General features: G+C 41.2%; 1 protein-coding gene across 1 annotated transcript in view; it reads left to right on the top strand.

The window, feature by feature from the left end:
- Positions 1-16,199, top strand: part of LOC126484719 (uncharacterized) — a 370,831-nt gene that overhangs the window by 332,699 nt on the left and 21,933 nt on the right. The window contains exons 6-9 of the mRNA XM_050108315.1: positions 4,399-4,585; positions 10,202-10,450; positions 12,938-13,275; positions 14,027-14,421. Of these exons, the coding sequence (XP_049964272.1) occupies positions 4,399-4,585; positions 10,202-10,450; positions 12,938-13,275; positions 14,027-14,421 (1,169 nt within the window). The remainder of the gene's footprint in view (positions 1-4,398; positions 4,586-10,201; positions 10,451-12,937; positions 13,276-14,026; positions 14,422-16,199) is intronic.

The following is a 16,199-nucleotide window of genomic DNA, read 5'->3' as shown; positions in this document are numbered from 1 at the left end:
CCAAAAACTTTATTGGCTGAAATGGCACAGAAAACGTTCACCTTAGGCGAGTCACGTTCATACTGAATTGTTTCCCGCGGATTCTCAGTGCCCCATATACAGACATTGTGACGGTTGACTTTCCTGTTAGTGTGGAAAGTTGCTTCATCACTAAACACAATCTTTGAAACGAAAGATTCATCTGTTTCCATTTGAGCAAGGATAAAATCACAGAAATCGATTCTTTTAATCTTATCAGCTGCAGACAGTGCTCGAACCAATTTCAGACGATAAGGTTTCATAACTAACCTTTTTCGTAGGACTCTCCATACAGTTGATTGTGGAATTTGCAGCTCTCTGCTAGCTCTGCGAGTCGATTTTCCTGGGCTGCGAACAAATGCTTGCTGGATGCGTGCTACATTTTCATCACTCGTTCTCGGCCGTCCAGAACTTTTCCCTTTGCACAAACACCCATTCTCTGTAAACTGGTTATACCAACGTTTAATACACCACCTATCAGGAGGTTTAACACCATACTTCGTTCGAAATGCACGCTGAACAACTGTCGTCGATTCACTTCTACCGTACTCAATAACACAAAAAGCTTTCTGTTGAGCGGTCGCCATCTTAGCATCAACTGATGCTGACGCCTAGTCAACAGCGCCTCAAGCGAACAAATGTACAACTAAATGAAACTTTATAGCTCCCTTAATTCGCCGACAGATAGTGCTTAGCTCTGCCTTTTGTCGTTGCAGAGTTTTAAATTCCTAAAGTTGTGGTATTCTTTTTGAATCACCCTGTATATCTTAAATTTCTGGAGAAAATATCGATATATCGACATTTTTACAACAGCCTCATCCCGTACTCAGGGAATGAGCGTAGTAGAGCGTCACTGCTCTTGGTAAGGTCCTAGTGGAGCTGGTTTTCCATTCCCTTCCACACCTGTCAACAGGCGTCTAGTGTGTATCTGATGGATGGCTGTGATGAGCCCATGTACAGTGTTGTGTTGTGTTGGGTTTGTGTTGTGTATGAAGGGAAACGCGGGCCACCATCAGCAGTCTGACGTGGCCTCATTTCCTGAGACACTGCAGAGAGGTTAGGAACTTAATCCAGGACATCGGTGCAAAGGTTGGTGATCAGGAACTCTACGCCGCCACATCCCTTCCAGCAGGGTTCGAACCGTCGTACCTCCGATTCGAGCGCCATTGCCCAAGTGTACGTTAGGCGGGTATTACACTATCATATTTCTTTGACAAGGAAATATGATCAGATATTAGCTAAATTTTTTTGACAAAGATGTTTCGCATAGCGTCAAAAAAGGGGTATTACACTGTCGTCTTATTTTTCGTCAAAGTTCGAGATGGCGGAAAACATCTTGTTAAGATACGCTGCAATTGCTTGTGCCACATCAGCATCGTGTGTTCATTTGGAACAGAAGCGGCGGAAAAAAAAGGAAACATACATGGGTGAAGTCGTGGATTTTAGGTGGAGACAGTAAAAGCATTCAGAAATTTGTTACCAGAGCTACAAGTGGAGAACGTCGGACGCCAAGTCTAGCATGAATTACTTACGAATAGATGAGACCGCATTTCAGTACTTGCTCCTCAAAGTGGCTTCTCGTATTATAAACAGAATACTCACTAGAGAAATGCTATCTGTTCCAGAAGACAGGCTCACCATAACACTACGGTTACTTGATACAGGAAAGAGCGACTCTAGTTTACAATACAGCACTCGATTACCACAGTGCACATTAACCAAAATAATTCAAGGAACGTGTGAAGCGATGCTTAAAACACGGATTGGGAAATATCTAACGTTAAATATATGTTTAGCGTTAAATATATGTTTAGTACACTATATGGTCAATAAGAAGTATGTCCTATTTTTTTAATTATTTAATTATTAGAATTGGTGAACCAACAACAACAAAATTAATAAGAAGTGTGAAACAGATGATACAGTTTTTAACCAGTGGCATCCAGAGTTCAAAAATAGACAAACTAGAATGGAAGGGTAAGAAAAAAAATTGTTCTAGAATGCGACCAACCTCCGCTACTTTGGCTTGCTGAGAAGTTGCCTGGATGTCTCCAGATGTAGAGGTGGATGGCTGTAGCTGTGTTTGTGGAAATAAAGTCGCTTGCAGCATATTGCACCTGCCCATCAGCACACGATTAATGTGCCCCTTGCTCACCTCCTATACCAGTCGAAGCAAGGTTATTTCGAAGCAACACAGCAACTAAACTTCGAAGCCATGTTTACAAACAGAATACAGAGACGTCCAATAGCTGTAGCGATGCCAGCGCTCCAAACGGATACATTTCACATTGCAGTGAACAGAAGACTAACCTCTTTTATAATCAAATTTACGGCGAGGCTCTAGATTTGATCATATTTCTTTGACGAAAGGCCAGATTTGACAAAGTTCCCTGTTACACTATTTAATTTCATTGACAAAAATATTTGACATACCAGCTTTGACAAAGCAATGTGATAGTTTAATAGCGACCTTGGCTTCGGAGGCTGGTCATTTGAGTGTAATGATCAAAAATCCCACTCTAAGAAGACTCTTGGCAGAGCGATAGACGAGATTCGATTGAAATCGAATGTCGGTAAAAGTGCAGACTTCTAACAAGTCGCTACCGACATTTCACAGCATTGTGTTTAACGGGACTAATGTGAAAATAAATAATTCCAAAACGTCAGCAGCTGTCAGAAATCCGTAATATCGGTCGACGTCATCTGCTATCGATTCAACAGTCCCCTTAGCCGGCTCTACGGGCATCTTCTTCGCCTACACTGTATTCCACAGAATGTGATTACCACAACAGCCGATCTATGCCTCGTAGGTAGCTTGAGAACAGCACGTCGGCACGCCACAAAGGAGCGGCTTTTTCACGCCTTCCTTTGTTGCGTCTTACAGCAGCGAACTCAAAAATCAGAGAGAAAGATTCACAAAGGAAGGAAAGCTGCGCTACACAATTGACTTCCGTGTTTTACCCTTTCTCACGACGGAGAGGAATATTCGTCACGCCATAAATTGAAACTCTTGCAAACCTTGCCTTTCTTACGCTCGTACATAGACAAATGTTGAACGAATGCGTGATGTCAGGATTCCCTTGGAGCACTTCGGGCATTGATGCATTGCTGTGTGGTGCACCTATTCAGATGTTACAGTGTACAAGATAAAATCTGTTCTAAGTTACTGCAGGTTTGGCCGCTACAGAGCAACTAGTGGGGTGAAGCATATAACAAACAAAAATTTTGGTCTTGCCCCGAGCCCCGATAAATATTTCCAGACGCCCATGGGTACCTGTAAATGAAAACTGTTCTATCCACAGACGATGTTCTCATGGTGGGTCACGAGGGGGGGGGGGGGGGGGGGTGGAGCGGTACTTGACTCTGACTCCCCCCCCCCCCCCCAATCTGGAGTACCGAGTTTTTACTCATAACAGAATTACCATAAACCATGAGAAATGATCGGGCAACGGCCTTGCCGCAGTGGGTAGACTGGTTCCCGTCATATCACCGAAGTTAAGCGCTGCCGGGCGTGACCGGCACTTGGATGGGTGACCATCCGGGCTGCCATGCACTGTTGCCATTTTTCGGGGTGCACTCAGCCTCGTGATGCCAATTGAGGAGCTACTCGACCGAATAGTAGCGGTTTCGGTCAAAGAAAACCATCATAACGACCGGGAGAGCGGTGTGCTGACCACATGCCCCTCCTATCCGCATCCTCAACTGAGGATGACACGGCGGACGGATGGTCCCGTTGGGCCACTTGTGGCCTGAAGGCGGAGTGCTGTGTATGAGAAATGATCGAACCATCTCTATACAGGTTCTCAATATACATACAGATTTTCCAAAGGATTCCTAGTTAAGCTCCCCGATAATTTATGTTACAATTTGGTGTGGGCTATACCGACCTGTTACCATCCTAGTAGTGCGCCTGGCAATTCATTCGATACCTTTCGTCTTGTCTGCTCGATAAGGAATCCAAACATTGGAACAATACTCTAGAATTGGTCGCACTAGCGTCTTGTATGGGATTTACAGATGCACAGCCTTTTTTCAGAACTCTTACAACAAATCTAATGCTTCAGTTCGCCTTCTCTGATACTTAATACTGATTTCACGTTGACGTTCCATTTCATATCAGTTCTTTGTATTACTACTTAGTACTTATGCGTTGTGATGTGCCTCAAGATGTTCATCATTTTTTAATCAGATGCTGTCGGTATTTTCCTTTGTTGTAGGTATAATCTTACATATATCCACATGTAATCAGAAGCCTGTTTGAGCCAATCGAGTAGAAAACCTGCGGTGAAACCTACTATTTTAACTTTAGGCCGTATTTAACAACGGCGGATGGATGTAGATACTTTGGTAAGAGGTGCCGGCGGTGCGGTGTGTTGGCAGGCCTGCTGCACTCGCGGTCGCAGAGCCTGCTGGACGTGCGCGCGCACCGCAACAGCATCGCGGGGGATCCCCGCGTCGGCCAGATGATGGAGCGGCGGCAGCGCGGCCTGTCCAAGCTGCGGGGGCTCGTCATCCCAGAGCGCGTGCCTGAGCTGCCGGTGCTGCTGCCGGATCTGCCGGAGATCAAGTAAGTCTCACAGAAGAGCGGGAGTTAAAAGTGGGAGAGCACAAGTTTAAAACAAACAAGAGCACGCTGCCTTTAGTTCTTGATAAAAGGGAGGGGTGTTACGGGAGTCATAAAGCTGACCCCCGCACGTCCCCCCCCCCCCCCCCTCCAAAAAAGAAATACGGGTAAAAGTGTTTGTTTTATTACGTGTATCACATTTCTGAATTACACTACTGGCCATTAAAATTGCTACACCACAAAGATGACGTGCTACCACAGATGTGAAATTTAACCAACAGGAAGAAGATGCTGTGATATACAAATGATTAGCTTTTCAGAGCATTCACACAAGGTTGGCGCCGGTGGCGACACCTACAACGTGCTGACATGAGGAACGTTTCCAACCAATTTCTCATACACAAACAGCAGTTGACCGGCGTTGCCTGGTGAAACGTTGTTGTGATGCCTCGTGTAAGGAGGAGAAATGCGTACCATCACGTTTCTGACTTTCATAAAGGTCGCATTGTAGCCTATTGCGATTGCGGTTTATTGTATCGCGACATTGCTGCTCAAATTGGTTGAGATCCAATGACTGTTATCAGAATATGGAATCGGTGGGTTCAGGAGGGTAATACGGAACGCCGTGCTGAATCCCAACAGCCTCGTATCACTAGCAGTCGAGATGACCGGCATCTTATCCGCATGGCTGTGACAGATCGTGCAGCCACGTCTTGATCCCTGGGTCAACAGAGGGGGACGTTTGCAAGACAACAACCATCTGCATGAACAGTTGGACGACGTTTGCAGCAGCATGGACTATCAGCTTGGAGACCACGGCTGCGGTTACCCTTGACGCTGTGTCACAGACAGGAGCACCTGCAATGGTGTACTCAACGACGAACCTGGGTGCTCGAATGGCAGAACGTCATTTTTTTAGATGAATCCAGGTTCTGTTTACAGCATCATGATGGTCGCATCCGTGTTTGGCGACATCACAGTGAATGCACATTGGGAGCGTGTATTTGTCATCGCCATACTGCTGTATCACCCGGCGTGATGGTATGGGGTGCCATTGGTTACACGTCTCGGTCACCTCTTGTTCGCATTGACGGCACTTTGAACAGTGGACGTTACATTTCAGATGTGTTATGACTCGTGGCTCTACCCTTCATTCGATCCCTGCGAAACCCTACATTTCAGCAGGATAATGACAGCCGCATGTTGCAGGTCCTGTACGGGCCTTTCTGAATACAGAAAATGTTCGACTGCTTCCCTGGCCAGCACATTCTCCAGATCTCTCACCAACTGAAAATGTCTGGTCAATGGTGACTGAGCAACTGGCTCGTCACAATACACCAGTCACTACTCTTGACGAACTGTGGTATCGTGTTGAAGCTGCATGGGCAGCTGTACCTGTACACGCCATCCAAGCTCTGTTTGACTCAATGCCCTGGCGTATCAAGGCCGTTATTAGGGCCAGAGGTGGTTGTTCTGGGTACTGACTTCTCAGGATCTATGCACCCAAATTGTGTGAAAATGTAATCACATGCCGGTTCTAGTATAATATATTTGTCCAATGAATACCCATTTATCATCTGCATGTCTTCATGGTGTAGCAATTTTAATGGCCAGTAGTGTAAATTACAGAGATAAAGTAACATGAAAACGAAGTTTTTCGGAAATTACAAGCAATGTTAAACGCAGGATACTTTTTGGTTTCTTGCACACGTGGATGGACTTTTATCCTGATCGCCTGTGAAGAAAACTCCAGGGTGTCAGTTTACAGGCTGCAAGTACCTGCAATCTATAAGAAATCTGACACAGTTTGAGAGTCCATGATTGGTTCAGTTGGAACGTAGGAGGAAACAGTACTTTCCATGTAAACACAGACCACACAATTATGGAGCCACCACCAACTTGGGCAGTGCATTGTTGACAACCTAGGTCCATGGCTCTGTGCGCTCTGTGCCACACTCAAACTCTGCCATCTGCTCTTACCATCTGGAATTGGGACTTATCTGACATGGCCACTCCAGTCGTCTACAATCCAATCAATATGGTCCCAAGCCCAGGATAGGTGATGGGCTGGCGGGTGATGGGCTGTCAGCAAAGGGACTCGAGCCAGTCAACAGCTGCCATAGCCCATTAAGGCCAAATTTCAACACACTGTCCCAACAGGCATGTTTGTCGTACGTCCAACATTCGTTTTTGTGGTTATTGAACGCAGTGTTGCTTGTCTGTTAGAACTGGCAACTCTACGCAAACGCTGTTGCTCTCAGTCATTAAGTGAAGGTGTCGGCCACTGCGTTGCCCGTCATGAGAGGTAATGCCTGGAATTAGGTATTCTCAGCACACACTTGACACTGTGTGTCAAGGAATATTGGATTCCCTAATGATTTCTGAAATGAAATATCCCATGCGTCTATCTCCAACTACTATTCCGTTTTCAAAGTCTGTTAATTTCATCATGCGGCCATAATGATATAGAAAGCTTTTCAAATGAATCACCTATGCACAAATGATAGCTCTGCTAATGCACTGCCCTTTTATACCTTGTGTAGGCGATACAACCACCAATCGTATATGTGTACCTCAGTGTAGCGCTCAGTGAATGACTTATAATGATGCATGGAAATTTCGACTTCGTCATGCAGATTTTGATGATGTCAGAGTTCTGAGAGTTTGTTGCTGTTACAGTGCACAAAACAATTAGATAACACATGCACTTATAAAATGTTTTAACAAACACTTTCCGAAGCTATATTCCTTTGAATTGCAATTTCTTTCAAGTTATGCAAAAGTCATGTATTAAACACCGAAGTAAACAAATTATTATGGTTTTTATAATTGGTATATTAAAACATTTTATATATTTTATTATTATTATTATTATTAAATATGGGATGATATACAGGACTTAAAAACCCCTCTGAGGCCTGCGGTCATTTTTATGTTAATAATTGGCAACTAATGCTGTACAATTGCAATAAAGTCATGAGATGTTCAACTGACTCTTTTATTAGAACATGTTATGTGTTTTGGGATTACACCCATCTTCAGACATCACAAACTTCAACTCCTTCCTAACCAACCAGGCGTACAGCCTTGACAACTCAAAGAAAGTGTCCACTTGGAAAAATAGGTTATAAGATAAATATCAACAAAAATTAAGACACGTGTTGCAGTTGAATTAAACTAGGCAATGCCAAAGAAACTAAATTAGGAAATGAGATACTAATGTAGTGGATGAGTTTTGCTGTTTGGGCAGCAAAATAAATGACATTAAGAGAAGTAAAGGAAACATAAAATATAGCCTGTCAATAGCAAGAAAAGGGTTTCTGATAAAGAGAAATTTGCTGTCATGTAATTCAAATTTTAGTATTACTAAGTCTTTTCTGAAAGTATTTTTCTGTAGTGTAGCCTTGCATGGAAGGGAAACTTTGGATGATAAATGTTAGAAATGAGGTTGCAAAGAAGACCGTTGAGAATTAGATGGATGTATCGAATAAGTAATGAAAAGGTACTCAATTGAATTGGAATTGGCACTTCTAACTGCAACAGTTGCCTTTCAACTGGTTCTTAGCTCTTTCTTCTGGCAGAAGTGTTGAAGAGGAGGGAAGAAGGTTGGAGGAAAAGGACTGGTGAGATTTAGGAAATGGGGAAAGTCATGGAAAAGTTGGCAGAACCCCAGTTCAGGGGAGACTTACCAGACAGAATGAGAAGTATGGGAAAAACAGACTGACTGGGGACTGCCCAGTGCCAAAGGTCTTTCCTTTTCATTGTGTTTGGTAAATCTCACGTGACCTAGGGTTCTGGGTGACTTTTCCATAATCTCCCCTTTTCTAAACCTCACCAGTCCATTTCCCTTACCCCTCTTCGTTTTCCTCCAGACTTCCTGTCAGAAGAAGGAGCCACTAGCTCTGAAAGCTTCCACATTTCCTAAGCTTTCATATGTGCTTACTTGTACCATTGGCTGGTGAGTAATTTCTTTTATCTAGCCTGTTATGGTATTTATGTTATGCTAGTTAAAGGCAGACTTTGCAAAAATTCTGCGTCCATTACAACTGTGAGAACTTTCCTTTCTCAAAATTGTTGTTTCCAGCATTGCTGATACACAAATGTGTCATATTACTACATTAACATATTTCTGGATTGCCCAGTCACTAAATCAAGTTTTAAGTTGTTGTGTAATAAAGAATGGTTTACGCAAAATATGAGATTTGAATTAACCAAAAAATATGATGTGTTGTTTCATTGCAACTTTGCTATATCCCATTACAACTGTGCAAACTGGTAGTTCTTTCAATCTTATCATCTGATTGCCGTCAATATACTAATTGCCAACTTTGCATTGTACCTAGCAATTTGAAAAACTTATTGCTTAAAACTCGTTTATATGTAACATCAGCACTGATATCATGAAGTTATTTTTTTCCATTGATTCATTCACTGATCATCTTTCATAGATCACATCAAGAAGGAGAACTTTCAGGGGTGTGGGACACATCGAGGTATTCATTAACATAAGAGAAGCAAGCAACTCTTAGAAACTTCACCTTTTCATTGTATTAACAGTAGAGTATTGCTATACTACTAGTTATTATTTTTGTTTGCGACAGCTAACTGTGTTGTCGTTGTTGTTCTTGTTCTTGTTGTGGTCTTTAGACTGAAAACTGGTTTGATTCAGCTCTCCACACTAATCTATCCTTTTCATCTCCAAATAACTACCATAACCTACATCCATTTCAGCCTGCTTACTGCATTCATCTTTTGATCTCCCTCTACAATTTTTACCCCCTGCATTTCCCTCCAATACTAAGTTGATGATTTCTTGGTGTCTTAGAATGTGTCCTATTCACAGACTCCATTGTAAATTAGGAAATTAGCAGGAGAGCTGGTACATTGAAACCAGTTGCTGCTTTTTGATTTGTATTAGATAACTGCTGTTTATCTCCTACTGGTAGCTTGATATTTACATTTATATTTTTCTTAGAAAGTAATTACCTTCATCCATAATGATAGAGGTCTGTCTACTATCTGTCACTCTTGTCAACCATCTTTATAATAAATGCTGCTTCTTTCCTGTATCTTACACGAGATTTCACTCCTTAATTACAGGTAATCCAATAATTTGTAGGAGAATTTGTTAGTGAGGTATTTTTTTAAATTTTATTTTGATCTGGATGAAATTTCCAGTTTTTTATATTATGTTAGATGGGAAACAGCTGAAAATTTTTGTATCATTGCGCCACACTGAACTCTAAACAAGCAGGAAGAGCCTACATTAAAATTATTTTTGTGTCTTGCATCATGATTGTCAAATCAAAGTTCAGCTGAAACTGTTTTTTATCATCAGTAAAAAAAATACAAATGAGGAGAAATGTTCTAAGAAGTAAGTGTCAGAATTTTAAGAGCCTTTGAGAGGCATCTGCAGGACATGCAGTTTCAAGCTGAACATAATATTCTTACTACTTGTTTCTACTGAACACATACTTCTTTTTTTACTGTAGGTTCATTTCCAGAAGATAGTGCCACAATACAACACTGAGTGAAAACATGCAAAAAAGCGACATTGTTTCTTATACTTAAATTTTTCTGTGGCAGATTGTAAATACTGTTCTACTTGCTTCCCTGCAGGTCTGTACCTCCACCACCTGTCTCTACAAGGAGCTCATGGTCTCCTTCTTCCTCAACTCCAACCAAGAGAACGACAGCAACAAACTGGACCCGGTCAGGTCTGTCCACGGCACCTCTGAACAGGCCAGCCAGCTGGCAGTCAGAAAATGTGGCACCTTTATCACAGAACCATTTCAGTGCTCCAAAACCATTAAGTGCTACAGGTGCATCTCCAGTAACAAGCTGGAACCCATCAACTGTGGCCACACGGTGAGTGAAATGTGCAGTATCTCTGGCATTTTCTGACAGTGTTGACTCTTGTGTACATTTTGGAGAGAAGCTAGAGCACTGCAGTGAAACTCTACAAGAGGAACTTAAATACATGTCTCAACAAGAACCCTTATGTTTTAAATGTACATATCTACAGGTTCTCGGAGACAAAGGTATTGCCAGGAGGCGATTGGTTTTGTTCTCTACTTCCATAAACCATCTGACAGAAAAGGTGGGCAGCAATCTATGACTGTTTGCTGATGACACTGTAGTGTATCTGAAAATGTCTTCTTCAAGTAACTGGAGGATGATACATTGGTTTGATGCGTGGCAGCTTACTCTAAATGCGGAAAAATGTATGTTAATTCAGATGAGTAGGAAAAACAATCCTGCAATGATCGAATACAGTATTAGTGGTGTGCTGCTTCACACAGTGATTTTAATTACGTACCTGGCATAATGTTGGAAAGTGACATGAAATGGATCGGTCACATAAGGTTGGTTGTAGGTAAGACAAATGGTTGACTTCCATTTACTGGGAGAATTCTAGGAGAATGTAGTTTATCCTTAAAGTAGACCACATATAGAACACTGGTACAACCCATCCTTGAGTACGGCTTGACTGCTTGGGATCTCCACCAGATTGAATTAAAGGAAGGCTTCGAAACAATTCAGATGTGTGCTATCAGATATTGTTAACATTAGGTTCAATCAGCACACAAGCATTACAGAAATGCTCTTGAAGTCCATAGGGGATTCCTTGGAGGGAAGAACACATTAGTTTTGTGAGACACTGCTGAGAAAGTTTAGAGGACTGTGATTGGCAACAGACTGCAGAATGATCCTACTTCCACCAACATACACCTCACATAGGGACCATGAAGATGATGTGGTACAAATCGGTGCAAATACGAAAGCATAAAGACAGTTATTTTTTCCTTGCATCATTTGTGAGTGGAATAGGAAAGGGATGACTAGCTACGGCAAAAGGTGTCCTCCACCATGCACCATATGGTGGGTTGTGTAGTGTGGGTGTATGTTTAGAAGGCTAAGTTTCTGGTGAAGCACGTTTATGTGCTGCCGTAGTTTTTTAGCAGTGTATTTGTTTGTCAAATTTTCATTGTTGGGGAGTTAACTTGTTTCAGTAATAAGATGTCAAACAATTGTCAACATGATGGATGGTTCAGAACATTTTGATGCTTTACTAGATGTAGTCTTATGAGGGGTGACATGTTCTTGCTTTTCTCTGATCTGAGATCCAGCAAATCCAGAGGGAATCTACAGTTTTCAGTGGCATCTGAACACTGTGCAGCATGGCATTATTTGCATGCACAGAGCACTGCCTGAAGTGAAAATTGTGTGAAACACCATGACGAAAAAATATATAATGACCTCATGATTTAACCCGCAGCTTTAGATTAGGTATCTGAGCTCCTTACAGCTGCTGAGCTGCGCTGTTGCCATGTTACTGTGGAAAGATATTAATAGCCACTTGTGATTCATGCAGGAGCTATGGGGGAATGGCAGTCATGTATGCCCTTGGTAATAGAAGAGAGCAACTCTTTCTGAAGAGAACTTTCTTCAGTTCATCAAATTTGCCACTTATTCTATGTTGCTTCTTAAATTTAGTTATTGGATTGCCCTGGATTACCTTCAGGAGGCAAAATTTCAATTTTGTTGATAGATACATATAACAGTATGTACACTATCCTAGCTTTCAGAGCTAAGACTTCTGCCTCAGGAAGGAGAGAAACTTTGATTAGCGAACGTTAAAATGGAAGGTCAGGTCACTCGGACAACAGGATGCAGGAAGAATTATGAAGACAAAAGAGAAAGAACAGTAGAGGAAAGTAAGATAAAAAAGGAGCTACATCTTTGGGCTCACTGACTTCTTAACAGAGTGCCATGCTCACATTAAATGTAACAGGTAAGTGATAGAATTTCCTGTTACCTTGTGGGGTGACACACTCTGGCAATATCTGAGAACACTTGCCTTTTGGCCAGTCAAATAATATTCTGAGACTCTTTCAGAATTTCCAGAGTAATGAATGTGCTATAATTTGTCCAAGGAGTATAGTTTTTCCAAAGAGTTAGTATGGTAAGTGATTCCTTTGAGGATGGAATAAGCAGTGTTCATTTCCCTAGCGGTAAAAATCTGAAAATTTAGGAAATCTTATGAAGTAACTGATAAGAAGCCACAACAGGTTTTTCTCTATCTCTGTTAATTTAAATACAGCAGAAGTATACTTAATTTAGCTCATAAAACATACACACACACATAAATAACTTTCCTGATGAGGCAACAGTTTGTTGCGAAAGCTTGAATTTTGTGTGTATGTTTGTGTTTGTTTGTGTGTCTATCGACCTGCCAGCGCTTTCGTTCGGTAAGTCACCTCATCTTTGTTTTTATATATAACTTAAGTTTAATGTTGATGACAGCGTGGAAGTTTGTCACTGTAATATCACATCCAGTGTTTTCATCCACAGAGAGAATTCTCGTCCATCCTGGTCTTCATCAGCATCTGTTCCGAAGTATTCACCTGCCTTCAAGCGAAAGAGCCTCTCTGTAAGCTCTTCACTCAGCTCGTCTCTGTCCTCGAGTCGCGAGGAGCTGCGGCCGTTGTTTGAGGCGACTCCTAACACCCGGCCACCACCGCTACCATCCTCCAGACCACCACCACTTCAGCCACCTGCAGAACCAAAGTCATTAGAAAGCATCGCTTCATCCCCCACACGCTCGGACATCAGCTTTGACTTTAAAGTCGGCGCAGCTCGGAGCCCTTCTGCTGCACCGGAGGCAGATGTACTTACCCCTCACAGCAAAGGTAGGCTTTAACATGGTTTTACGGGTAGGGGTTTGTGTTGTTAGAGGTATAATGTGTTTTTATCAAATGAAGTGCACATGACAATTTATAAAAATGAGAATAGCCAAGCACTCAGTTGTAAATTGGTAGCATTTTCCTCATTTTGTAAAATTGTATTCCTCATGGAATTTTTACTATTGCAATCCAGATGACAGTTGAATTTATTCACATTAATATGAAGTAAAATTTGTTTTTGGTTCTGATGTTTGGGGCTGACATTTGTTTTTTCAGGACTGAAAGTAAATGTTTGCATATTTAATAATGATGTTTGCTTTGGGATTACACTGTTTAACATTGGTGGAGGAGCATTTAAATACCACAGAACAGTAGATCAGATGATAAGATATTAGGGTGAATAACAATGCAGAAGTGTGAACGTTGATATACCTTAATTAATGATCTTGTCATCAGAAAAAACACCAGAGGAGTTGTTATGTGAATGTTATAATAGGAATGACATGTTTGTGATATATTTCAGTAAACAGTTAGCACAAGATCACTGTCCGTGGCTGTGAATCTACAAAAAAATTTCTATAACAGACTAGAGTACCATAAATGAAAAAATACATTTACTTTTTCAAGTTGAAGAACTTAATTAGTGTATCATAGTTTTTCTTGGCACTGTAAGAAGTACTACTTGCAGTTTCTGAGAGAGGTTTTATGGTCCATTTTTCAGTTATATAAAGAGTTTTTTATGTACTGTTTCTAACAGGTGGTGGAGGAGATGATTCTGATGACTCAGCAGTCAGTTCGAGTCGCTCGAGCCAGTACTCCCCGCCATCATCGCCACTACGTAGAACACTCGCTTCTGGCACTGACCAGTCGAGCCCCACTGGGCGTGTGCTGAAGCCGAAGAGTGTGGAAGCCATAAATCGAAAAAATGTTTTGTCGTCAGCTAGACACAGCAGTGGAAGAGACCTCAAGGCAGGCTCACCCCTGATACAGCGAAAGATGCCTGAAGACATTGCCACAGAAGTAGACAGTGCTATTGTTACGCCTATTGAAGATAATAGTGCCATACACACACAAGAGGAGAAAATACATCAGTATAGCCAGAACACAGAAAATGTAAGCGAGAAGGGTGGGGCAGAAAATCTAGTAAATAAGGTAATTGTGCCAGAGAATTTGTTATACCTCACTTTGAGTGTCTCAGTAAAGCTGTTTCAGTGTTGGGGAACTGTTTTTGCTATTTCATCATCTCTCTTTCTTCTTTATTTATGTAGATACTCATCTCTAATCAGTATTAATTCTCTCAGGCAATATAATGGTATTAGCCAAATGTGCTCCTTATTTCTACCCCCGTAAAAATAAAATCCTCTTCCTAGCCAGAACACAGTTTCACACACTGTTTGTGAAATTTTCTCTCCTGTTTGCCTGTAAAAATATATCATACCAAGTTTAAACTACTGGTTCAGAAAAGTTATTGCAATTCTGTCATTCCGTGATCCTCAACAGCATTCTTTCACAGGAATACATCATTCTAGACCGACCACCTATATTCCCTACACTAGATCCTTGTGCACTGTAATATCAAATATCTGCATACCATTTCCCAGCAGGAAACCTTTCCCCTCCATAAACTTATACTGCACTCATCACACTACCTGAAACTGCTGTACAACCTGCTAGCCTCCTGCTTCTATCAGGAAATACCATCCTGTGACATAAAACATTTCAAGTCACAGGCCACAGCCTGTTCATGAATTTCAACAGGCAGTTAAGGGAAGATGTTGTTTTTTGGATTAGATCTCCTCCAAACTGTTCTCAAACCCTGTAGTTTTTAAATGTAAGTGCACAAATGATTCATTCTCTTTCTGGATATTTTCCCTTACTGTTACACAATTTGGATTTTAAGTTTCAAATTAATTTAGGCATATTTATGTTGCATACCACAGAAATAAAATGTAGAGTTGTTTTGTCTTAGTATTTAGAAAAATATTTGTATAACATATTTGATATATAACTGTGCATGAACAACAAAATATTATTTTCAGATCTAAATAGTTAGTTTACATATAGGCAATCAACGAAGTTGTGTTTACACAACTGTTAAAGATAATAGACCCATATTCGTGCAAACAAAATGTATCACTTAACTGTTGTTGACATAATTTTAGGTGGAAACCTAATCAAAATAGATTCTGTCCAACAACAAGTGTTAGAAACTATTGATTGCATGGTACATAGAGACACGTAACACAACCGAGAGTATCATTAGCTTCTGAGCTTTCTTGTCTGCTGGTGGCCATGCTTTTGTGTGTGTGTGTGTGTGTGTGTGTGTGTGTGTGTGTGTGTGTGTGTGTGTGTTCTTAAAATAGAATAAGAGTGGTTGCTCAAAAGCTGCTCTGCACAACACAAATCAGCTATAGATGAGAAGTGGCCTATTCTCATTTTCGTTAATTGTTTCTGTCCTAAAATTTCTATTACTGTAATACATTCCACTCATAAATTACTAATATGTTGTGTAATATAAAATTACAAAGAGGCAGAGTGGCTGACCAATTCTTAGTTGCGGGAGACAAAATTCCAGTACTGCCTATAAACACATTTCTAAATGAAAAGCTATTCCTAGCTTTTGGGACTATTAATTCCGTTGATATTTGATCTTTATTTTCTCTTGTCCTCACAGATGTGTTGTTCTCTCATATTGGGATATGCTTGACCAACTCCTGCTTTCTAGCTTTTCCCAACATACCCCTGTTTCCTCCCTGAGCGAGGCACTAATAGTTCTGAAATATGTAGGAATAGTATTTTCACTTTAAATCTGTCAATAGTGCTGGAATTTTGCCATCTAGAAGAAAGTACTGGGCCACATATGCTGTGTCTATAATTTTATGGTTTTCTCAAGTGAAATTTACTCTTGAGATATGACATTTTAAAGATAA

Source organism: Schistocerca serialis, chromosome 6, assembly GCF_023864345.2.
Source record: "Schistocerca serialis cubense isolate TAMUIC-IGC-003099 chromosome 6, iqSchSeri2.2, whole genome shotgun sequence".
Lineage (NCBI taxonomy): Eukaryota > Metazoa > Arthropoda > Insecta > Orthoptera > Acrididae > Schistocerca > Schistocerca serialis.
The sequence above is the reverse complement of the archived record's forward strand: the minus strand, read 5'-3'. Positions and strand labels throughout refer to the sequence as shown.